The 25632-nt window shown below is 35.8% G+C and overlaps 1 protein-coding gene across 1 annotated transcript; it reads left to right on the top strand.

The window, feature by feature from the left end:
- The first annotated feature begins 5822 nt into the window (after positions 1-5822).
- LOC132314690 (aquaporin NIP1-1-like) lies at positions 5823-9652 on the top strand. Its single transcript, XM_059813522.1, has 5 exons — positions 5823-6205; positions 6550-6774; positions 8232-8429; positions 8652-8713; positions 9152-9652. Exons 1-5 carry the CDS (start codon positions 6050-6052, stop codon positions 9393-9395), a joined length of 885 nt encoding a protein of 294 aa, XP_059669505.1. The 5' UTR covers positions 5823-6049; the 3' UTR covers positions 9396-9652.
- The last annotated feature ends 15980 nt before the right edge of the window (positions 9653-25632 follow it).

Here is a 25632-nt window from a genome sequence, read left to right as displayed (position 1 = left end):
TGATTGTTGGAATTTTTCCGATACAATGTCAAAGCTCATTCTCTCTATATGTTTACAATAATATATAATTTCTCTCTTCTTCTTTTTGTTTTTCAGTAAATGAAAAATGTAAGAATCCTTTCAAATATAACAAATGTTTTTTCATTTTTTTTTTTAATTTAAAAGTTATAACACATGGAAGATTATCACTTTTAATTGTATATACGCATGCACACGCTCACAACGTTTTTTTTGGGACTTCAACATTTGATGTTTGAATTGAAAAGTAGAGAATATATGATTAAACTCTTGATAGATTTTTTTATTATTATTTTAACTATAGTTGTAAAATCTTTGTATATATGTATTTATTTAGCCTATTAAGATTTGTTTAATTAATGCACGTTATTTGTGGTAATTAATCACATATATTTTAATCCTTTTGAGTTTAATTAATGGACGTGATTGCGGTAATCAGAATCACATGCAACAACAAAAAGTATTGAGTTGAAATGTGGAGGACAAATCCAAAAAAACTAAAGCTAGTTTAAAAAATAAAAAAACGGCAAATGAATAAACGCAGCACAAAGCAGTTGTTAGAGTCAACGTCCACATTATTTAGTAATCAATCACCACAAACACACATTTTCTTCGTGATGGACAAAAAAAAAAACAAAGAAGGAAAAGTCTGTCCACGAGAGTCGTTGCCTACCACTTGCATGAAAGCAACAACCCAAAAGTACCACATGAATCATGGGAGACTACATCGAAGTTTTCCTTTTACTTTTACTTTTATTTTTATTTTTATTTTTATTTATATATATATATAGTGTCTAAACTCCCTATTAATATGTTCCCTATATGTTCTTAAAAATTCTTAATTTTTATTTTTGGTGCGAACAAGCCTGTTGTCGGTTAAAAGACTAATCCAGTCATGTTTATATATATATATATAACTGGATTAGAGGAGATAGATTGTGAAAAGAGTTATTTTAAAACAATTTGAAGAAACGAATAATAAATTAAGCATCCATTCAAAAAAAAAAAAAAAAAAAAAAAAAAAACCACAATAAATTAAGCATGCATTGGTTGATGACATAATGACACTGTTAGTGGTGGGGGGTCGGATATCGCACGCCAGTTGAATTTATGTAGTGCATCCGCATGTGCGCTGAATGTAATGTAATGTTTAGTTTAGTTTGTTGGTTGGGTTTCATCATTTAACTAATTCCATTCTTCTAAACACTACCATTTTTAACTTTTATGCCTATTGGTGAGTCAAAATTTGTACTTTCCGCTCCAAGTTTATCATAATATATATAGAGAAAAGTGCAAAAAAGAAAATAAAAATTTCCTATACTATTGGAAAACTTATAACTAACCCTTTAAATTATCAAAATTACAAAAAATCTACTGAACAATACAAATTTGTTGCAAATCACTCAATCCATCACTGTTCTAGTCAGATCTATCACTATTCTGGTCGAATCTTACCATTAAAGTGACGACGTCATATACACTATAATTTTAATGACCATAATACCCTCATGAGATTGAAAAAACACTCAAGCTCCTTATTATTGTAACAATTAAACCTAAACACCCCTTTAAACACCCCAAACACGCCCTTATGTATATATATACACACACAGATATATATGGTGGAAAGAAAAAAAAAAAAAAATTTCATGTTCAATGTAGAACTTTATTTGTGTTTGTTGTGGAACTAAAAAAAATCAAAATTGGAATTGAAATTTTAAGACTTTCGTAGACGGAAGCACACCGTCATTATTGGTGTCAATGTAGGGACGCAGAAATCGACGTGAAATTCTGGCGGCGGTGGTGTTAATTAAATTTACAAAATTCTTAACCATCGCCAAACCTAAACGCAAAGAACCAGCAGTGAAGTTCATGGCGACCCAGCAGTTTCAGCGTACTCCAAGTGCAGAGCTTCATCAAACCCATTTCTTATGTTCAGTGAGTAGAGATTGCATCGGCGGTGGAGATTTACCCCTGGGTCCGGTCGTAAAGACGAACATCTGTCGGTCTTTGTTTGGACATGTGGAGCGGTCGGCGATGAAGTTGAGGCCGACGATGTGCAACGTGAAAGAATAATTAATGGACAAGAGCCGCCAAGGTTTGGCCACACAGGCGCAGCCGAGAACAGGTGCGACAATGAAGCTGCGGCAGAAGGTAGCGAAGAAGAAAGTGACGCGTGCGCGCGTGAAGAGAGCGTTAGACCCACGCGCAGTGGCGCGTGGGTGCGTGAGGCGTGAGTTATACGACGGCGGTTTGTTTTACGGACCTCTAAATCATCTTCTTTTGTGTTGCCGACGTTGTATGCCTTCATGCTACCGATGATGATTTTTGGGCTCCTTTTGTTGCCTTGGTCGTGGTGGTTTCGTCTGCCATGATGCCTCTCTGGCTCTCTCGTCTTGGCGGTGAACTTGCGGCAGTGCTCGGAACATGGACGACAACGAATCAGCAATTAAAGAAGTCGCGATTTCGATGATGGGCTGTTATGAAGAAGCTTGACCATGATTGGGTTTGATGGCAGCCGGCGAATGGCTGTGAGCTTGGCTTCAGATGATGGCGGCCGGTGGTGGAGTGGACGGCTGTGGAGAGGACGGTTGAGTGAACTCAGCCGCGATGGGGCGGTTCGCGGCGTGATGGCAGCATTGAGTTATCTCTTGGGTCGCGATTGGCAGAACCCTATCTCAAAATTCTGCTATAGTGAACTTTAAGTGTTGAAAACTTGAAACTACATCGTTTATTTTAAGGGCATATTTGTCTTTTGGATTTTTCAGCAACGACAATTGACCTGATGGATTTAAAGGGCATATTTGTCTTTTGGATTTCACCTGATGGATTTAATTGCAACCAAATTAAATTTCAAGGGGTTTTTTTTTGTAGTTCAGGGGTAACTTGCAAAAGCCCCATAGTTTAGGGGTTTTATGCACTTTTCTCTAATATATACTCTCTTTATCTCAAAAACAAATGTCATGCTTTTCTTTTTGATCTGTCCCAAAATAATTGTCACTTTTCTTTTTCAAATAATATATTTTACATCTTTTTTGGAGACTTAGAAAGGCAAATTAGTAACTTTCTAAGGAGAGAAGGCACGTCCCACATGTTTACTTAAAAATTCGTACTCCCAAAAAGTGACATCTAAACTGGAACAGAGGGAGTATATATATATATATATATGTTTGAGGTTTACTGGATATGAATGGTTAGGGAACGTTTTCTGGTGTAAAAGAAGGAAAAACAAAGAAACAATTTGGCATATAGCATATGACAGATAATTTGAGAACAAAAAATTCTATGAAATATTAATAACTGAACAATGTTCACAAAAATTGTGCCATTTATCATAAATTCTATCCCATAAGAAAACCCTGGACCAATTCTTCTAGACCCGAATAGACACCATAACCACTTTAAGTGGGAGTCGATTTGGCCCAATTAACAAAACTTTAAAATTGATGTACAGTCTACATAATAGTACGAATAAACTAGGTTAAATAAAAAATTATGTCATTTATAAAAGTGGCCTTTTAATATCTTATATATATATATATAGTTAATCCAATTAATCTTTCTTATTAAATAATTGATCTTAAAGTTATATAACTTATACTTAATGAAAAATGAGAAAAAATATGTTAGAAATAAGAAGGAAAAAAAAAAAACAAAGAAAATAAAAGTTAAAATAAGAATATAGAAAATTCTACAAAATATGAAGAAAAAAGAAACGTGAATGGGGAGCTGAGAGAAAGAAAAAAGAGGTAAAATAAAGATAGAAATCTTTTGGCCCCTATTAACCTTTATTGGTTAGGGTTTAATAATCAATACAAATAAAAATTTTAAGGAGGTTTTAATATAAGGAAATTAAAAAAAAAAAGGGACATTTCTATTAGGCAGAGTTTAATAATAAGAAGGAAATAACATTTGTACAAAGGTTATAATATAAACAAATAATTTTTTTTAAAAGTTATAATATAAAGAAATACAAATTTTGGGTTTTTATATTGGCTGGAGTGATAATAGGAAGGAAATAAAAATTTTAAGAAGGATATAATATGTTAAAATAAAAAAATTTAAAGCCTTCTTATTGGCTGAGCCTTATGCAATCGCTTAAGTCGCCTAAAGGTCTAGCCCCCCCCCCGCCTTGGACCAATTCTTCTCGACCCGAATAGACACCGTAACCACTCTATGTGGGAGTCAATTCGGTCCACTTAACAAAATTTAAAATTAATGTACAATCTACATAATAGTAGGAATAAACTATCCCACAAGAAAACCTTAGACCAATTCTTCTACACCCGAATAGACACATAACCCCTTTAAAATTGACGTACAAATAAATAATAGTACGAATAAACTAGGTCAAATAAGAAATTGCTTTGCTCTAATTAAATATGTGGGAACCAAATGGTTTCCCACCATACATTTTCCGATGTCACTGTATATACCCATAATGCATGGAGGAATCTAAGACAAAAAAAATAAAAGCTATATTAGACTTTGGATCTATACCATCTCCATATTTCATCTTTAAACATAAACAACAATCTTTTTTTTCTTTTTCTTTTTTGTCTTTTCCCAATTGTACGTGGGCCGCATAATGTATTACGGGCCTCCTGGGCCCTGACATGGTAGACCATTAAAACTGACCGGTACCATTATTATGTACTTGCTACTTTAGAACAACAGAACTGATCTACCTACCTTTCCACAAAATAATAATAATATAGTATAATATAATATATATGTAATCTAGAATTGGAGGAAGTTTTAAAACTTTGGCAGCCATCATGAATATAATTTAGAACCATACATCGTATACCATATTGCCTCTCTAGAACTGTTTCGTAAAGGAGAGCATAAGTTCCATTTTTTTAAAAAAAAAAATCCGAAAAATAATATTTTAATGACAGACCAATTGCTAATAAACGTTCATTTAAATTTAGAGAAAGTTTAATACAAATCTTGAGCCAAATTCTTTCAACAGGCTCCCAAATATAACATGAGTGTAATTATTGTATCATTCAAGATTATTAATTAGGGGAGGGTTAAACTACTGTATATAAGAAGCTTTCCATAAACGTACAGCAAGCAATGGATAAAGTACAAAACTTTGTCCTCTTTCTCATGACCATCGACAACCATTCATTGCATTTTTTTTTTTTTTTTTAATTCATAGGAATCAGCTCATTCTTAGAGAATTAAATCTCAATTACAATGTCACATACGTATAGAAGAATAAAAAAAGTTTCAAATTCTTTATTTTGCGGAATCTACTATACTAATTGCTCGTCTGTCGACGTATCAGATTAATCATAATAAATATCACTAGTGGATTATCGAAATGAATGTTTCAATTCATATCTTAATTATTTCAATTTCGGTCTATTCGGATCTCAAATCTTATAGGTGGAGTGAAGAGTTACTAATATATAAGATGGTGTGCATTATATAACTATACAAAATGTTAAGCTAATGGTTACCGAATTCAAATCGTTGTAAAATTTTGAATTTGTTATTTAATTCATACTCAGGATAATCGGATGGGACTTGCTATGAGTCCTATCCGAATGGCCCCTCTGAAAATAATACTGGTAATTGGTAAAGCTTCACTAGGAGTGAGTGAACTTAATTGGTGGATTGAAGTAACATTACGACTGACTTTATTAAAGACATTCATGTCTTTCCGTTTTTCCGGTGGGTTGCTGAAGCAGCCTTCAATGCCTTTTCTTTGTTCACATTTTGGGATTTTAAAAGCACACAAACCTCTCTTTTCAACGATATCTACCACAGTAACAAAAAAATTAAATAGTATTTCCTAAAAGAAAAAAAATGGATATGAAGAGAAAATAAAGAGAGGTCATGGGTTAAACGCTTTCACATATCTGAACTGGTCCAAATGTCTCTCTTTCTCCCCCTCTATATATTATTATGTGCGGGCTCTATCCAGATGTGCACAAGTTTTGTGGTACTCTTGTTCACTCCACGGTGAAACACCAATCTCTAGAATCCTCTCTCTAGAATATTGTGATATATAAAAGTGATGGCTGAGATATCAGGAGCAAATGGTAACCATGGAGTGGTTTTGAATATTAAAGATGGTGATCACGTCAATCACAACCTTCCTGCCCCAGCATCCACAAAGGATGGACACTCCCGAGGCAGCAGCAGCTTTTTTACTATATCTTTCATGCAAAAGGTGATCCTTCTTTTCATTTTGCTTTGCTTTTCATATTATTCAACAATCATATATACGTAGTACTTAATTTGCACACTAATTTATTATAAACCTAAGGAATTCAAAATATCTTAATTAGATAAGAATATGTAGCTGGTCTATAGTCTAGTCTTGTCTTAGACAAGTTAGAGTTTTTCTTTCATTTTCTCCATAACCAAACATCAAAACATGAATGAATTGTTTTGATTTCTTCTTTTCCTTGACTTTATTGGCAAATTAATGGAGTAACACCGTATTTTTATTTGATTGAATTCAATCTACTAGTCAAAGTTCTCATAAGTGAATCGCTTGTTTGTTGGATACAGTTGATAGCGGAGCTGTTGGGTACTTACTTCTTGATATTTGCCGGCTGCGCCGCGGTGGTGGTGAATTCCGATAAGGACAAGGTGGTGTCACACTCGGGAGTATCAATCGTCTGGGGACTGGTTGTGATGGTAATGGTGTACTCTGTTGGCCACATCTCCGGTGCCCATTTTAACCCCGCTGTCACCATTGCCTTCGCCACCTGCAAAAGGTTTCCATTGAAACAGGTACATCACATCCCATCACATCTCTTCAAAGAAACACCAAAGCTAACTAGCCCTTAAGACTAATTTGGGACCACATGGGTAAATGTCAGGTTAGGGACAGCTCAATCTAATTTTGGCCTTACGTGAAAAATTAAAAAAAAATAACTTTTTCAATAATATAAATAAAATTAGCCACAACTTAAAAACAAAATATACAAATATATATACATACAAATTTATAATATCAAAAGTTAATAAAATTTAAAAATAATTAAAAAAAAAATTATTAAACTTGATTTAGAAAACCTAAATTCAATACTTTTACAAAATTTTTAATAGAATAAAAAATCGTTCATAACAACTGTAAACTTGTAATGAGAATGGGAGGAGAAGACTGGTTGAAAAGAAGAAAATAAAACATAAAAAAATATATATATATAGAAAGTTTTTGCCATTATCTCAAACAACAACGTTAAATAAATATTTAATATTTTACTGTTGGTATAACTTATCTAAAAATGTTTTTGAGAGAGAAAGAAAGAGGAAAAAAAAAAAATTTAATGATACAAATTTTTGGGTCTAATTTTAAATTTCTATATTGGTTAGGATTTATTGTAAAACCTGAATGAGAGTAGAAAAAGGGAAGGAAAAAAAGTTATATAAGGATGTAAATCTTTGGGGGTCAATATTAAATTTATATATCAATTAGAGTTCAACGGAATATGGAAGGAGAGAGAAAAGAGAAAAAAAGAAGAAGTTATTTTAGGATATAAATATTTGAGGCCTAATTTAAAATCGGAAAGCCAGTGGAAGAGACAAAAAGTTTATTTTAGGATATAAATCTTTGAGGCTTAATATAAAATTTTTATATTTATTACAGTTTAACAATATTAGAAAATAATTATAAGATAACTTAATATAAAAATTTTTTAAAATTTTGGATCCTTTCTATTGGCTAGGCCTTAGGCGCCTAAAGTTCGAACCAGCCCTGTGCCAAGTTAAAACTACCCGGTGTTGAATGGTATGGCATAAGTCTTACCACGAATTGATCTGATTCAATTATTATATTAATAGGTCAATTATTATAACCAACTCTTAAGACTAATTTGCGACCACACTGGTAATGTCAGATTAAAATTGTCCAGAATTGAATGACATGGCATGGGGCGTAGATCTTGCCGCGAACTGACTTCTATTGTCCCCTATTGTCATTGTCCTTTACATTTCAACAAATATAAATTATATAATTGAGCAATGATCTTCTACTTTGTAGTAACGATGAACTAGACAATAGGAATGGATATATTCTTGCCTGCTAGATGTATTAATACGTCGTTTTAGTATTTTAATGAATTTAAGGCGCCAAAACATGTCACGCCTAAACCACTCTCTCATGTACCAGTTTGTCAATGATTCTAGATGGGTTGTTCCTTAGATGTTCATTTCTTGCATGTTGTCCTAATAATGTTCAACCACAGGTGCCAGCCTATGTATCTGCTCAAGTCATTGGATCAACTCTGGCAAGCGGAACCCTCCGGCTAATATTTAGCGGGGGGCAGAATCATTTCGCCGGCACACTTCCGGACGGGTCGGACATGCAATCTTTCGCCTTGGAGTTCATAATCACATTCTACCTCATGTTTGTCATATCTGGTGTCGCCACAGATAATCGAGCTGTTAGTACTCTTCTCTCTTCAATGATTCATTCAATTTTCAAACCTAAATATATAATACTAATATTAATATATATATATATATATAGGATATGAGAATTGGATGGTTTACTTGCCAACGCTTTAACCAGTATTAATAAATATGAATTAATCTTGACTAATAAATACATGCCTAAATGTTCAAGAAACATTTATGACATTGACTTATTTTGTTTGTTGGTGCAGATTGGAGAACTTGCTGGACTTGCTGTTGGGTCTACAGTTCTGCTAAATGTCATGCTCGCAGGGTATTAAATTCTCTCTTTTTTTTTTTAATCTTATTGCAATGCCCACCTAAACTTCGATCACAGGACCGGACCATTGGAATGTCCTAACTTGACGTCTTGAACCATTAATCTTCGAAAAATGACATGTAGTTCGATATTCAGAGTTCAAACAAATCTAACTATTTTTTGTTAGTGAGGCACATACCATTGTATCTCTACTTTGAACCATTAATTTTTGAAAAATAATGTGTAATTTGATAGTCGGACTAATTTGACTATTTTATGCGAGTGAAGACTGATAATGAGATCAGTCCTATCATGTCATCATAGAATCAACTCCTACTCACAAGAAGAAGTCCAGAGTTGTCTGATTATCTAACTCCTTGTCATGACTCTTTAATCTTTGGATTTCAAAGGTGAGAGTATGCCTCTAGATTGTACTGACATTTCGGTTGACAGGCCAATTTCAGGAGCATCGATGAATCCAGCAAGAAGTTTGGGGCCAGCAATTGTGTGGAACCAATACAGGGGTATATGGATATACCTAGTGGCAACAACCTGTGGGGCCATAGCAGGTGCTTGGGTCTACAATATCATCAGGTTCACCAACAAGCCCCTCCGTGAAATCACCAAGACTGGCTCTTTCCTCAAGAGCGTCAAAAGCAACGGATCGAATGTGTTGCATCCTGCTGAGAGCCTTTAGTGGAAGCAAGCAAAATTTATGATACGCATATTCATGGGTTGAAATATCAAGTACGGTAAGTGTGGCACTTGGTGCATGTATACTGAGATGAAGATGAAGGAACATGAACTCTTTCTTATGTTTAATTGTAATTCCATAAACAAGAATAATTTCTAGACTGTGACTGCTTTAGCAACACACAACATTCGCAACTATTTGTAATGTTCAATTGAGGTAACATGAATTCTAGAGGGTACACATACCTACCTGTCCTGAAATTGTTCAACAGTTGAACTTGCATGATCCCATTCCATCAGCACAATTGTGCTGTATGCATTGATTGGTGAAAAAAAACACACACAAAATTCAAGATAGCATGCATAATTTAACATAAAATGATTAAAAAATATAAAAAAAAACATATGATAGTTTCCTTCAAAATTAATCGAGAAATATTACTGCATACCTAGTCAAATGCCATGTGGAGAGGAACCCCTATTTTATGTTCTTGCAATCAAAATATCTCGCGTGCTACAGAGATCCGAAACGAAGGGATATAGTACACAAGTTCAAGTGATATGGTTGCTATTCACACAAGTGCCCTAACCCAATCTTTAGTGCCATCCAACAGATAATACCAACAGTCTCTGCAACATCTTATGGTTTTTTTGCGGGGCAGAGGGGTGTTAAGCCTAAATAGGCATCATGCACATAATTGGTCATTCAAACACCGGACTTGCAACAAGCTAAACAAATGGACAAGGTACTTGGAGTTGGTGATATAATTATTAGCCACATATATCCCTCAAAGACAATATACAGGCCATATTAGCCAGCCTACTGAATGCGGCCACTTGTGCACATTTACCTTAATAAAAAGTGATGAGCGTATAATACAGGTGGTTTATCTCCAGGTGACAAAGGATTTCATTGAGTTACATCATCACTGACTTCTATTATCTATTTACCGAGTTTATCAATGCAAAACATACAATTAGACACGCACAGGAAATTAAGGAAAAAGAAATTTTTTTTTTTTTTTTTTGACCTATCAAATCACCCAATGATCCCATGGCATTTGGTCGAGGCAAGTTACAATCATTACTTTGCGCTTTCAGAAGGACCCAACAATAAATGCAACAAAACGCACCACTACACACGAAATCCCAAAGCAGTCATAGCTAGGGCCCACCCAAATCTAGAAGAAAGTCTTGCTTCCGGAACACGTTTTCATGACGTCAACCATGACGTCATGGTTTTCCAACCGACACAATGGCCGCCTACCGATGAATCCAACAATCACGACACAGCAGGCACCATAAGCATCAACCACCTGCAAATGAAACAGGATAAACAAAGGCAGCCGCAACCTTGAATCCATCCAGCAAGACAACCTCCAATAATGATCGAGCAAAGATATCCACCGTAGGGCATAGAAAAGAGAAAGATCCTTTTGCAACGTGGACAGTAGAAACAAGTTGACACTAGATTTGTGGCGACAAACACCTGGGTCAAAAGGGAAAATCTGTGGAAATGGATATGGACCCATCCAATTGTCACCGAGCAAAACTCCCGGTCCAACATACCGTTGAAACCAGGAACCTACCCAACCCGACCACCCACAGAACCAGCGAATTGGAGACTGAAGGGAAGAAAACTCAACCAAAAACAACATGGAAAAAACAAAAAACTCTGATGAACAGAGAAACCTCTACTGGGAGAGGAAGAACAAACAAAAACTCATCAGAGAACCAACAAAAAGGAGGGGCAAAAATTGATCGGGATTCAGGAAGGAGAGGGGAAGAGTAGATTGAAAATAGATGTTTCTCTCTCTATAAGTTAGAGAGAGAGGCTCCTTTTCCCCTCTCCCATTGCCAAGGAGTAGGATACACAATTAAGGAAAAAGAATTGCAAGTGCCATGCTCGCGTCAATAATATAGCTGTAAATAGGAAAAATGAAATAAATAAATAATAAGATTAAAGCAACACTACAAGCAAATATGTCCACATAACATTTTTGAACTCCCCAGAATCTCCTCATGGCAATCCACCTTGTATATGAAAATTTGGTACTAGTGCTATTCATTTTTTGTCCATAGATAGTCATGATTTTGATCTTTTGAAGCACAGTTACCTTGGAATGGCAAGAGTTGAGAGTCTAATACTTCTTGTATACTTTATGATGCCATTTAGGGGTAATTTTTAAATTTCGATATCATGCTTGCCTTTGTGGTCTACATCATCTTACTTGTTGAAAATGCTTTGAGAGTTGATTCTAGTGTATTATATTTGCACAGGCGCACACTAGCATTCAATTTGTGAAGTACATACTTAGTTGATTATTGTTTTTATTTTATCCCATTTGAGCTAATAGGCTTTGAAAAGTCATCATTTTTAATAAAATGACTTTACAAATGACAAACCATTTTCATCAAGTAATTGGGATTCGTGCCTTATTAAGCATTGATTCTCTTGTCAAAAGGCGAAGGGCCAAAAAAAAAAAAAAAAAAACAATGATGAGTATTTCACGAAAAGAGGTGTGAAATGAAAAGTGAGAGTTGATTTGATTTATAACCTAGTTGATTTGAGCTTTTAAGTCCTTAGGGGTGTCTTTACACTTAATGTCCTACAGCAGTCCAGTTTGGGAGTCATTGACCTAACGCTCGTTAAATGGATCTTTTAGAAAGTTTAAGAGATCTTTACATTGCACTATACTCTTATCTTCGATCCCATTTTGAAAAATAAATAAATAAATAAATTTGTTATTCAATTGAATAAAAAGGTTCATTTAATGTCTTGATAATTGATATTTAAGATGTGTGCTAGTTTGAGGCTGGATTATGATATTTACATTAATTTTGCTAAGATAGCAACATATTTTGATACCGGTTCACTAAAAAAGGATGCTAGAATTGATTTGTTTGCATGATTGACTTGTTTGATGTGTGGGGACTATATTTGCTTGTATGATGTTGAAATGTCGAGAATAGCTTAGAAATGGCTGAAATTTGCATACTTGAAGTAGTTTTCTTCCGATCCTTGCTTGATATGTGTCATTACTTCTTAAGTGAGAAAGAGCCTTTGATGTTTGTGGGTATCTTTTTTGGAAACCCTCACGAGACTTCAGTCGTCCACTAGGAGTAACCTAGGGGTTGAAAAGGCTTGTTGCATATGCTAAATGCAACCGTGATCCCTACGAAAACGGCGTTATCTTTTTATTGCTTTATTTCATTCCTAGTTGTTTCTTTTTGTTTCATTCTTTGTTCATTGCTAAGGGACTAACAATATTTAAGTTTGGGGGTATAATAAGTGCTGAAATATGCACATTTCAACCCTTGAACTTGAGTATATTATGACCTTATTCTATCTTACTTTCCTGTTTTAGTCTTATTTTACGTTTTTCCCCTTTTAAGGTGCATAAGATTGAAATGAGCTAACTCAGTTGAATTAGAGCCTTGGGAAAATCAACCAAAGTCGTGGTGGGAAGATGGAGCAAAATGGAAGCAAAAGATGCAAAAATTTCCTCTATGATCGATCGAACTTTCAAGTGTGATTGATCGTACTTTGATCGATCGAACCTTTATATGATCGATCGAACCAACCCTGTGATCGATCGAACTGTATCAAAAATTGTGCAAAACAGAATTCAAGCCTGATTTCAGGGGAGCTCATGGTGCAATAATTTGGAAGTCCTAATGCACGAGGTCTGACCATTTGGGGTGCCATTTGAGCCACCTATATAAAGAAATTAGCCCTTTTTGGCTAAGGGTTGGACATTTTGGCAAATGATTAGTGAGGATTAGATACATTTAGAGACAATTCCTCTTTAGTTCATACACACACTCTCTCTCTAGGGTTTCAACCAAAGAAGAAGAAGAAGAAGGATAGTCAAGTTTGGAGATGATTTATGAAGCATCATTGATGACATCCACCACTTCCATGAGTGGCTAAATCTTCACTTAGGGATTGGATGAGCCCTAAGCATGTGTAAATAAACTCCTGTCTTTCAATTTTTGGGGGAATTATTATGTTGTAATTAGTGCTATGGTTTAGTCTAATGAAACTTGGTTGTATCAAGGTTTTGATTAATTCTTCCTATTGATTCTTTATATTGGTTGCATGTTATCTTATGTGTAATTAAATAAGGATTAATCTGTAATGACCTTGATTTTTCCCATTTTTTATTTTTTTTTGGGACTTTTTGATTTCTTTGGGTTTATTTTCGTTTTGTCTCGTTTTGCATGTCGGACACCGTGGAGTGTGCCGGGTGTGTCCTGAGAGTAGTTGGAGTATTTGCTTGAGTTCAGGACTCTTAAAAATGTATTGGTTACCATTTTGGCATTTTTTGATTTCACGGGCCTGGAGGTCCCAAGTGGGACCCGTTATCAGGATTGTTATGCACGGAGGTCATGTCACGGGTCCATTGTATTTCATGCATTTTTAAATTCTGCATATTTATATGATTGTATGTTAAATTATGTGGTTACAAATTGATTGGTATAAATATATATTGTGATGTTTTCAATTTTTCAACCTTTTTCATTTTTCAGGAATTTTGTCGCCGCAAGGGCATTTTCGTCTTTTCACGTTTAGCGTATGGGATTTTGGTTGGGATTCATTTGCGTCATGTTTAATTTATTTAAGGTGTTATATATATGGTTATGATTTAATGGGTGTATATGTGTTGTGTGTGGTGCAAATTTAAGCAAAAAGAAAAAGGGAAAATAAAAGAAAATGGGTGGGACCCACTTTACCCATTTTAGTGAGTTAGAGACCACTTTTTGGGTCTCATTTCTCACTCTCCCGCTGGCTCTCTCTCTCCTCTCCCTTTCTTGATTTTTCTTTTTTCTTTTGAACCCAATCTTCAATCCAAGATCTCTCCTTCATCACTTAATCATTTTGGGTGCTGTTTGCGGCAAATTAAAGAGCGTATCGAGGGCTTCAAATTGATCGGAGCCAATCTTCATTTGGTCACCATATGGGGGATCTCTAGAATCCTAGGGTTTGAAACAAATTGGGGATTTTGCATCACTTTATGGTAGGGGTTTCTAATCTACACTTTTCTTGTACTTTTGTGAGTTTCCCTACTCGAATTGTAGTTAAGCATGCTTAGATTAAGTTGGTTGCTTCCTTAGATGATCTAATTGAGTGTATGAAACATGTGATTATGTGAAATTGTTGGTTTACCTGAAAAACATGATAAAGGTTAAGTTTTAATGCCCAGAGTGTATAAAGATTGCTAGCTATGATGTTTAGAAAGTATGCCTAATTGTATTGTTGAAAATCATTTAGTAGCATAGTATTGAAGGCATGAGACATGTATATGTACATCATTGGGTTTGCATGGATGGGAATGATTTTTCTTTGAAAACAATGAAAAGGGATATTTTCGGGAGAATTTTTATGAAAAGGTTTTGTGAAAACTTAGTCGCCGCGGGGTACTAAAGGACTGGAGGGTTAATATAGCCTAGAGGGAACTAGGGAGATTGCCCTAGCGTGGTTTAGTTAGCTGGGCCCAAAATGACGCCGCGGGGGTACTAAGGGTCAGGGACACTAGCCAATCCTTTTCTCGTGTCGCTGCTGGGTCGCCAAAAGGCGGGTTATATTAACCGTTTGAAAGTGATGACTTTGAATGATGAAAACGCGGAGTGACATTGGCATGCATTGCGTTCCATTGCATTATATTATGTATACTTGAGATTGATTGTTATGTGATATTATCCCGACGTTATATGATTCGCATCTCCCATTGTTCTATTCTTTGTTTGGATTCACGGGGCTACAAAGGGTGTACCTTAGGCGCTACCTACTGAGCTTTATACTCAACCCCATTATTTAATATTTTTCAGGAACCGGAAAAGAGGTAGTGGACCCCGACCTTTCACAAGCATAAAGATGACTAAGAGTTTAGTTGTATCTTTTGTGCATTTCCCATTTTTGTAAAGTCTTAAATTTTAGTAAAGTGTAATTAATTTTTGTTAACTATAGACATGTAATTAGACCCTAACACTTGATTGTAAATGTTGTAAATTTGGGACTAAGTGTACACTTATTGATGAATGGGATAGGAAATCAAATTTTAATCTATTGTCGAAGTCATTAAATTGTGTTTCATTATGTTTTGCTGCCGTGAATTCGAATTTCTAGTTCATAGCAGGTCCCTCAAAGGTTAGCATGCAATGCATACAGACAGTATGCAATTCCAGAGAGTTTAATCCCAGGTTTACATGTTTCGGTCGGCTGATCCTCCTCGTCAGCCGACCGAAACCTTAGGGTCGGCTGACCGAACCCTCACCGTCAGCCGACCGGTGGCTTGCACAGTGAAAGTCCCGAGAGCACTCAATTATTCTTTTCGTTTCGGCCGACTATGCCTCGTCAGTCGGCTGATGAAGGTCCATCAGCCGGCTGACTGTTTCTTTTTGATTTGTAATGTTTGACCATCAGTGTAAGCCTATGTTCTTGAGTACTATGAGCCCCGGAGTGAGTCGCATGACAGGTTTGAACATAGGAAAGGACGTCTATGACCTAGTTGACCTCGAGTTCGGGTAAGAACCCGGGTAACGGTCTGGATCCACGGATTCGGGTCGTTATATATATATAATGGAAAAGGTAAGATATTTATTTTATATGGGACCCACTGGAATATAACCACTTTATTAGCCATAAGGCCATCTCACAGACCCTTATTTCTCACTCTCATTTTGTCAGAGCCTCCCTCCGTCACCATGGCTTCCTTTTTCTTTTTCTTTTTTCTTCATCTCAAGAAAAGATCTCTCTTACTACATTTAGAATTTGGCTTTGCCACTTAAAAAAAAGTTGACGAGCGCGTTGAGGCCGATGTTTTGATCAGAGCAGAGTTTCGTTTGGCCACAATTTGGATTTCGTGATTGGGCTAAGTTTTGGGACTTTTTCTTCCTTCTGAGATAGGGGTGTTCTAATACATATTTCTTTGATTTTTTGTGAATTATTCTTTATGAATTTTATTAATAGCATGCTCAATCTGTATATTTGTCCTTGGCAATTATTGTTAAATGTATAAAATGTGATGGATGTGCTTTATAGATTAAATTTGTTGTTACAAGTGTATTTTTTTAAAAATTGTGAAAGAGCATGCTTAGTACTAAATTGTGATATGCCTTATATTTACAATTGCCATGAAACTTGAAGTTGTAATTTTGAAAGTTAATGCTTTAAATTTCTTTTAATTATGTGAGCATGATGTAGATAAAATGTATGAAATTTTATTATTGAGTTGGTATTTGGAAGCATGAAGCATTCATACATTCATTAGGAAAGAAAAATAGAATTTCGAAAAGGGTTTGAAAATGAAGTTTTCTTTTGGAAAGGTTGTTCTTTGAAAAGGGAAATATCTTTTTTTTTTTTTTTTAAAATGAATCGGATTTTTCAAGTTTGGGGCTAGCTTGACCTAGTGGGAGCGCGGCCCGGTGTAGGGCGTGAAAAAGTTGATACTAGACCTTTTAACAGTTGTCGACTTTGGAACCAGGGATAGTTATCAATCTTGCCTCAGTAAAATCAGTTAGCGAATTTTCGAAAAGTAAGTGTTTGGTCGATATAGAACAAGTTTGGGATGGGATGCATCACACTTCATATCATGTGCATGGTTTTGAAGAATTGTGATATGTGACTGTGTATATTGATTGTTATATTATAAATGTTGTATAGACTTGTGATACCCCTCGACTCCGAGACATAGGTTGATCAGGCCCAAGCCCAAACCCGAGGGAAGATCAAACAATTAATATATAAATGAACACAGAATACAAAAAAAAAGATTTAAGAAATAAATATTAAAGCTGAAATATTTACTAATATAAAAATCCTCAAACGTTAAAGATTAAAATAATCCAGCCTTTTCCAAAACTTCCAAGAGTACAACTCGGGAATCCAGCTAGTGGACCCCTAAATAATATCCCAACTAAAAAATAAACAACTGAAGATAAAATCTAAATCTAAAACATGGAATGAAATCCTACGTTGTCGGTAGAGTGAATGACTGTCGCTGATCAACACGATCAAGCTCTAAAGCTAGAACTGTCGAACACCTGAAAAATAAGAGTGGGTCAGGCCCACGAACAAGTTCTATTCTAATTCCAATCCAAACAGAGACCCGATACGCAGATATATCCTAGATATCTTAACAATATCTATCTAGTCCAAGCATAAATATATATCCACACTAAGGGACATTCACTGGACTACAAAAGGGGTCTCAACCTGAATAGAAAGCAACATGCAAAACGCACCTGAGTGGGCATGAGTACCAAGCCTAACATGGTACACCTCAACCTATCATAGCCAGCTACGCATCCACCGTATGTACCCTCCCTAACCTTCGACTCTGAGACTCAAGCTCATATCGTGGCACCATAATCATATATTTAAAGTCCGTCCAAAACCAGAGTATGTCATTCAATTATTTGTTGATCTGACATAAGATTTATAATTGTGATGCCCCTCGGATCTGAGACACGGGTTGATCAGGGTCAGGCCCAAACTCGAGCGGAATATCAAACAATTTAAGTATTTTAAAACGAACACGGAATATAAAAATGAAATATGAAGTAGAATAAAGCTGAAAGAAAAACTAATTATAAAAATCCTCAACCAATAAAGATTAAATAATCTAATCATTCCAAAACCTCCAAGACTACAACTCGGGAATCCATCTAGTGGACCCCTAAATAAAATCCCAACTGAAACTGAATAATAGAAAATAAAACTAAGACTAAAACATCGAGAGAAGTCCTACGTAAGCAGATGAATAAGAGTCTGTCCTCGATAAGCACGGTCAAGCTTTAAGGCTGGAACCATCCTGTACCTGGAAAGAATAAAAAAGTGGGTCAGGCCCACGAACAAGTTATAATCTAACTGCAATCCATACAGTGACCCAATACGCAGATACACCCTAGATACCTCACAATATCTATTTAGTCCTTACATATATATATCCACACTAAGGGACATTCACTGGACTGTAATAGGGGTCTCAACCTGAATAGCAGGCAACATGTGAAAACGCACCCAAAGGTGGGCATGAGTACCTAGACCTAACATGGTACACCTCAACCTATTATAGCCAATTAAGCATCCACTACATATACGCCCCCTAACCAACGAGTCTGAGACTCAAGCTCATCTCGTGGTGTCATAATCATATATCTAAAGTTCATCCGAAACCAGAGTATGTCATTCAATCATTCATTAAGGTGACATACAAACCACAGTTCAGATAGTCAGTCAACTTTTTCAGCTGATATGACTTAATTACAACTAACTAATCCAGGAAGTCATTCAATTTAGCCAGTTGATCTGACTTAAACACAAATAGGATTCAATATTTTACAATCCATTCCTTTAATCCGGTAGGTTAGGTTTTAACATTTTGAGCTAAACCATCCCTAGTATGCCACCTTCCCATACCGGTACATACAATCCTCCATAACCATGTAAATTACAATATATAAATAATAGTTTAGTAATTTACAGTCCAAAACATTATTCAAATAATTGCAAGTAGATATTTAATATGCTAGCAATTGAAATCCAAACGATAATCCATATAATTGCAAGAATGATTTAATATTTCAACAATTAGCCTCCAAAGCACGCATAGATCAAATTCAATACATCAATATCCCTATAATGCATTTAAAACAAATTTTATAAATATATTAGATCCCACTGGATTGCCAAAATTAAGTTTAGGCAATTTAAGTTTTCTTCCATCCATTAACCGTATACAAAATGCATAAATTTTATACGGTTTGTTCCGTTAATACAGAGGTAAACTTTAATCAATTAAAGGTCCTATTAACACCCAAAATTAACTTCTTAATCACTCTGTAAAGTCCCAGAATAATCAGAATAGTTTCCATGCTCCAACAGTAACAATAGCTCGTAAAAAAACAAATATCAAAATGTCAAAATTGAAAAGAGCCTGCTCCATGACTTTGGGAGCAAGCTCTTTATGCTTGGGAGCAGGCTCCAAGGACCTTGGAGCCTACTCTGTGAGTGTGGGAGCCGGCTCCCACTTCCATGGAGTCCAACTGCTCCGTCTCCGGCCATTCCAACCTTACTGTTCTTCCTCTAAATTGAACTTAAAGGTCTTAAATCTCATCTAGTATTAATTCAAACCTTGATTTAATACAGTAAAACGCAATACAAGATTAAAACAGTGGCGACTCTTTATGCTAAAACAGAGACGATAAAAACCATACATGATAGAATTATTTCAGATAAATTTCACAGATAACAGATAATCATATATAACATATAATAATCATGCATAGTTCAATTAATGTCCAATTAATCTCTTAGAGACTATCTAGGTGCACACAATACGAGCCAACGGGAAAGAGGAAGAAAAGAACTTACCTGTGATTTCAGTTATGAAATCCCGGCGTCGTGTCCACTGTTCCGGCAACTCTGAACTACCGTAAAACCTCCTAGTGCTCCGGGATAATCCACCACAACCTGTCCTTGGTCCTCTTTGGTTTCCTCCTTGACAACCCTTACAATGCTCCCGTTATCAACCATCTGTTTTGCACTAACTCTCTGTGTTTCCCAAAACCCTAAACCAACGTGATAACTATATTTATAGACTTAGCACTAAACCCTAATCCTTGTTTAATAAGAGACAAAGCCTAACTTCAATCTTAGTCGGCCCATAGAGAAACCTTAGTTATAATATACGGCGGCGGCTACATATACTAACCGTCTTAGAGAACCTTACTGTCTAATACTAACCCTGTTATTAAGTTAATACATTAACCGTTACTAAATCTAATTTCATAAATTAAAATAAAATATTTAATTAAACTAATTTACACATTAACATTAATAATACTAAATTATTATATTAATCCAAGTACAGAAAATCAACATAACAATTAAATACACAATTCAATTAAATACCACAAGAAATCAGGTAATGCAATTTCAATTTCATAGTTAAACAATTAAATCAAATAAATACTGAAACTAATTAAACACTTAAACAAATAAGCAAACAGTCACACAAAATGCAAGAAAACAATAATTAAAAATACCGAGACTATCATTTTAAAATTAGGGGTATTACAATAATCCAGTTAGTCGGTCAACTTATTCAGTTGATCTGACTTAATCACAAATAACAATTAATCCAGGTAGTCACTCAACTTACTCAGTTGATTTGACTTAGATATAAGTAGGATTCAATATTTACAATCAATTCCCTTATTCTAATAAGGTAAGCAAACAGTCACACAAAATGCAAGAAAACAATAATTAAAAATATCGAGACTATCCTTTTAAAATTAGGGGTATTACAATAATCCAGTTAGTCGGTCAACTTATTCAGTTGATCTGACTTAATCACAAATAACAATTAATTCAGGTAGTCACTCAACTTACTCAGTTGATTGACTTAGATATAAGTAGGATTCAATATTTACAATATATTCCCTTATTCTAATAAGGTAGGCCTTAGTATTTTGAGCTAAAACATCCCTAGTATGCCACCGTCCCATACCGGTGCATACGATCCATAATATCCAGGTAATTGACAGAATTTAATATAATAATTCAGCAATTAAAGTCCAACACATTAATCCATATAATTGACAGAACATAGTTTAATAGTTCAGCAATTAATAACCAAAACATTAACCTATGCAATTGCATAACAGAGTTTATTATTTCAGTAGTTAGCATCCAGAGTAAGCATAGATCAAGCTTGATAAATAAATGACCCTATTATGTATCCAAAACAAGATTTATAGCCATGTTATATTTCGTTAAATTGCTAAATTAAAATTAAGCAATTAAATCCCTTCCTTCCGTTAACAGCATGCAAAGTTGTTTAATTTCATACTGTTCATTCCATTAGCATAACGGTGTAAATTATGCAATATGAGGTTTTAGAATTCATGAAATTACATTTAGAACCCTCAGTACATTCCCCAAAACAATTCAGAATACCAAACTCGTCCAAACAGTGTCCAGAAAAGTCCAGATTGCATAAATATAAGAGAGCCTGCTCTCAAAACTTGAGAGCAGTCTCTGTCCTAGCATGAAGCCAGCTCCATGCACCTTGGAGTTGGCTCTAGAGGGGTAGGAGCCGGCTCTCTAACCCTTAGAGCCGGCTCTGCACTTGAGGGAGCCGGCTCTGCACTTGAGGGAGCCGGCTCCCTCTTCCATGGAGCCGGCTTTCTCTTTCTCTGAGAGCCCTGAACCATTTTCCTTAATCTGCTTTGTCTCCGGCCGCTTCCAACCCTTCTGTTCTTCCTTAAAACTGAACCTAAGGGTCTTAAATTACATCCAGTATCATTCCAGACATTTATTTAAAACCGTTTACATTAAAACAATAATGAAAAACAATTACCGATTCATTATGCTTTAAGACCAGACAGTGAAACCCAAACTTGCAAGAATAATTCCAGATTAAATACAACACATACAAATGATTAATTTAACCTATACTAAGCATGCAAGATCTATTTAATATTCGGTTAAAATCCTAGAGATCATCTAGGTATGCACAGAACACAGGTCAAAGGGGGAGAGACCGAATAGAACTTGCCTGTGAGATTTTTGAATAAAAATCATGTCGTCGTCGTCCTAAGTTTTTCGACGACATCCGTTCATTGTCATCCTCCTACTGCTCAACCTTCCCACCTCCTAGGTTCGTCTTTTAATCCATAGCCGAAACCCTAACTGACAACTCTCTGTTTTTCTCACAATTTCTCTCTGGTTCCTCTATATCTCTGGTACGTGCATAGGGTTTTTCCAAACCCTTTTGCAGACTTATAACAATATATATATAGGCAAATATAAAACCTAAGTCTACTTGTAATTAAAGATGGAAACCTAACTAAAACCTAGTCGGCCAATACGTGATCCATAAAAGAATAAAACCCTAATTTCTCATTAAAATTAATAATACTAGTTTAATCCAATTAAAAAACCATAAAAATACCATTAAATAAACAATTAAACAACCAATTCAATTAAATAAAATAATTAATCAAATAATGCAATTTAAATACACAATTAAATCAAATAAATAATAAAATAATTAAACAATTAAGCAAATAAGCAAATAATCACACAAAAATGCAATAAAATAATAATTAAATTGCCAAGACTATCCTTTTAAAATTATGGGTATTACAAGACTCCCATTGTATGATTCCGTTTACTTATACTCTATTTTTTGTTTGGATTCACGGAGTCATTAAGAGGTGTGTCTTAGAGACCTCCTACTGAGTAGCTGACTCACCCCATCATATTATTATATTTTTTTTTAGGACACGGGAAGTAAGTGGTGAACGACGCTCTTCCATAGGTTTGAATGGGTTAGTGGACTGTTTTGACATCTTCTGTATTTGTGAGTTTTCTGTGATTTAAAGATATGATATACTATATGCCTTGGGATGACATATATTTTATGTTTTGAACTTGAATAGGTCTTTAATGCCTTAGACAACTTCGGGTTCGGGTAAGGACCAGATTAGCGATTCGGATCCCCGAGTTCGGGTCGTTACAAATTTGGTATCAGAGCAATGATTCGAAAACCATTAGGACGACAGGTAGAAGCCTATCTCGGGTTGTGTGGAAGGTGAATTGTATTGTTTATGTGCTTATGTGTTAAAATGTTTGTTATTTGAAAAGTATGCTTACTTGTTTAATTGCTAATATGTTTACGATTTCAAAAGGCATGCTTATTTGTTAAGTGTTCACATGTTTAATTGCTAAAATGTGTGTTATATGGCTATGACGATGAAATGTATAAATAATTGAAAACATATTAATTATGATATGATGATGAGTGTGATTTAGATGGTAACGACAAGTGGTAGGCATTGTGTGTGCAGTTTTATTTTAAATGATAATATGAAAAATAGTGAGCACAATATGTACAAGCATGTTTCGTATGGTATTGTGACGGTTATTTAGGCATGGTTTATGCAAGTATTTTTTTTAAAAAAAGAAAGACGAGGTGTTTAAACTTTAAATGAAGGGACACAATTGTATCATGGTATAGGGTACGATTGTTGTGTGTGTGTGTGTGTGTGTTCATGTGTGTATATACGGTTGAACATGGGATGATTGCTAATACGGTAGAGTACTTGTTGCGGTATGGATGGTTGTGTGGGTTTCAACCTGAGTAGACGATGAGCTCGGTTGCTCCAGGGTTGTTTGGGTGTCTGTTCTTATCGAACAAGAGGCATAGGTCTTTAGCTTGTGGATTGAGCTATTCGATGCATGGTTGCTTCAGTTTTCCCGTTATTTTTAAGGCGTAGTACTTGGGGCACAACTTTCAAATAATTGCATATGGCATAGTGCGATGTCCAAGGTAAGATGTATGAGTTTCATGTGTTAGCGCGTGGGTTCCTGTGATCGTGGAGGTCAAGTGTACGATATGAGGTTTTCATAAGATATATATGAGTTTTAGGGGTTAGTGTTTGGTACTGAGGTTCTCTTCGAGCCTGATTGTGGTGAGTGTGATAGAGGATGCTTGAGTCACGAGTGTAGTCTCTGGGTTGTAGATGTGTATTTCAAGTATTCTGGTACGGTCTAAGGAAGCGTATTGGTTATGATTGTTAAGGGGACTTGTTGGACTCCGTAGGTCCAGGGTGACGTATGCATTGAATGGAGTCATGCCAGTATTGGGTGATCGACTATTTGATGTGATTCAGTTCATGGGTTGTAAAAGTCTGTTTTAGAGACTGGTTTGTCGAGGAATGATTCCTATTTCGGATAGCTACATGAACGTGTTGCGGGTAATTGATTCTCGGTGAGTTGATTGCATGGCTCGGTGGATGAGCGGGGTTATAGGTTGTCACGGTTGTCGAGAGAGTCTTGAGGTGGGGTATGGTGGTCAGTTTTAGCCGTGTAGTGCAAGATTACACGATAAGACAGGTAATATGTGGTCATTGGTATGTTTAGTTATTTGCGGATAAGGTGATAGAGGGTAAGTACTGTGTTACCGTGTGCATTATGTTTTAGAAATTGAAAGCTGTGGACTAGAGTTGTGTTCCAAATTGCATCTGGAGTATCAAGATATAGTGCTGGTTGTTTGAGTATCTGAAGAGGTAGACTAATGATATAAATGATTGGGATGAAGGTGATCTCGTAGGTCTAGTTGGTAGCTCCATTTGACTTTTGTCGAGGCCAAGGGTGTTCAGAGGAACGGTAAAGAAGGAAAGTGATGGTGTTAACGCTAGGGCGTAAGGTTTTTTTGGTTGAGTATGTAGATTGTTTTGGGAAGAATGGTCGGAGAAGCAGATTAAGTGTTGGTGACTGATTATGTTGTAGATGGTTTGAGGAGACAGTTAGGTGTTGAGTATTCTGGTTTTTGTGTTCATTCCTTTTCTTTGGGATCGGTCGGCATGGTATCGAGAGTGAGGCATACTCTCTTGTTATGATGGTGTTATCCTAGAGATGCTTGAGAAGAGATCGTTTGGTCGTAGTCTGTTGAGTCGGTGAGACGTGAGTTTAAGTTGTCATTCGAGAATGATGGTAGTAGAGGCATTATGGCATGATGTTTAGTATTGATGAGCATAATGGTTTCAGGTATGATCCGAGGATGGATTAAATATTGTGAATTATTTGTTATGTGTTGTCAGGTAGGTGATGAGGTTGTGCGTTAGTCGAGGTGATTGTGGACTGTTTAGCCTTTTAGAGCCAGTGAGGACGATGTTGCCAGATAGGCACCTTTTTTTTCACGAGTCAGTGGGTTGTTGTGATTGAGGTTACGGGTCTTGTGTGCATGGTGATCGAGGCAGTATCGCCTGGGAAAGTAGAGATGTAATGGGTGGTAAAGTGTCGTTTTATAGCATTGAGGTTGTCATTTAGAAGTGACAGGTTCCATATGGAACAGGACGCGGTGCCCAAAGGGCTGTGTTTGTTTCTAGTGTTTGTATGCCGTGAGCGTTGATACTCTTATCTGATGGTCGTATTGTGGGATTTACCCTAGTACTCGACGAATGGTAGTATGGATTTGATTGGTTTTGGTTAGCATGGGTGTCGTGGAGTAGCGTCTGTGAGGTTCCGGTGTTGATAATGTATAACGGTTCGTTAATGGCGAGGTCACTTAGAATTGTGTTCGTAGTTCCGTACGGGGTATCCGGTTGATTCTTCTCCTTATGTGTAAGGAGTTCAGTTCTTCTCAGGTGAAATTGGGTGTCCATTGTTGGACGATTGGTGAGTAACATGTGACAGGGTGTTAGGTGTATTTAGGTACGGGTCGTTA

The sequence above is a fragment of the Cornus florida genome, unplaced genomic scaffold (genome assembly GCF_030987335.1).
Source record: "Cornus florida cultivar Cherokee Brave unplaced genomic scaffold, ASM3098733v1 CherokeeBrave_3.0.0_Hap2_Chr01, whole genome shotgun sequence".
Taxonomy (NCBI): Eukaryota; Viridiplantae; Streptophyta; class Magnoliopsida; order Cornales; family Cornaceae; genus Cornus; species Cornus florida.
Note: the sequence above shows the minus strand (reverse complement) of the source record. Positions and strands in the feature narration are given on the sequence as shown.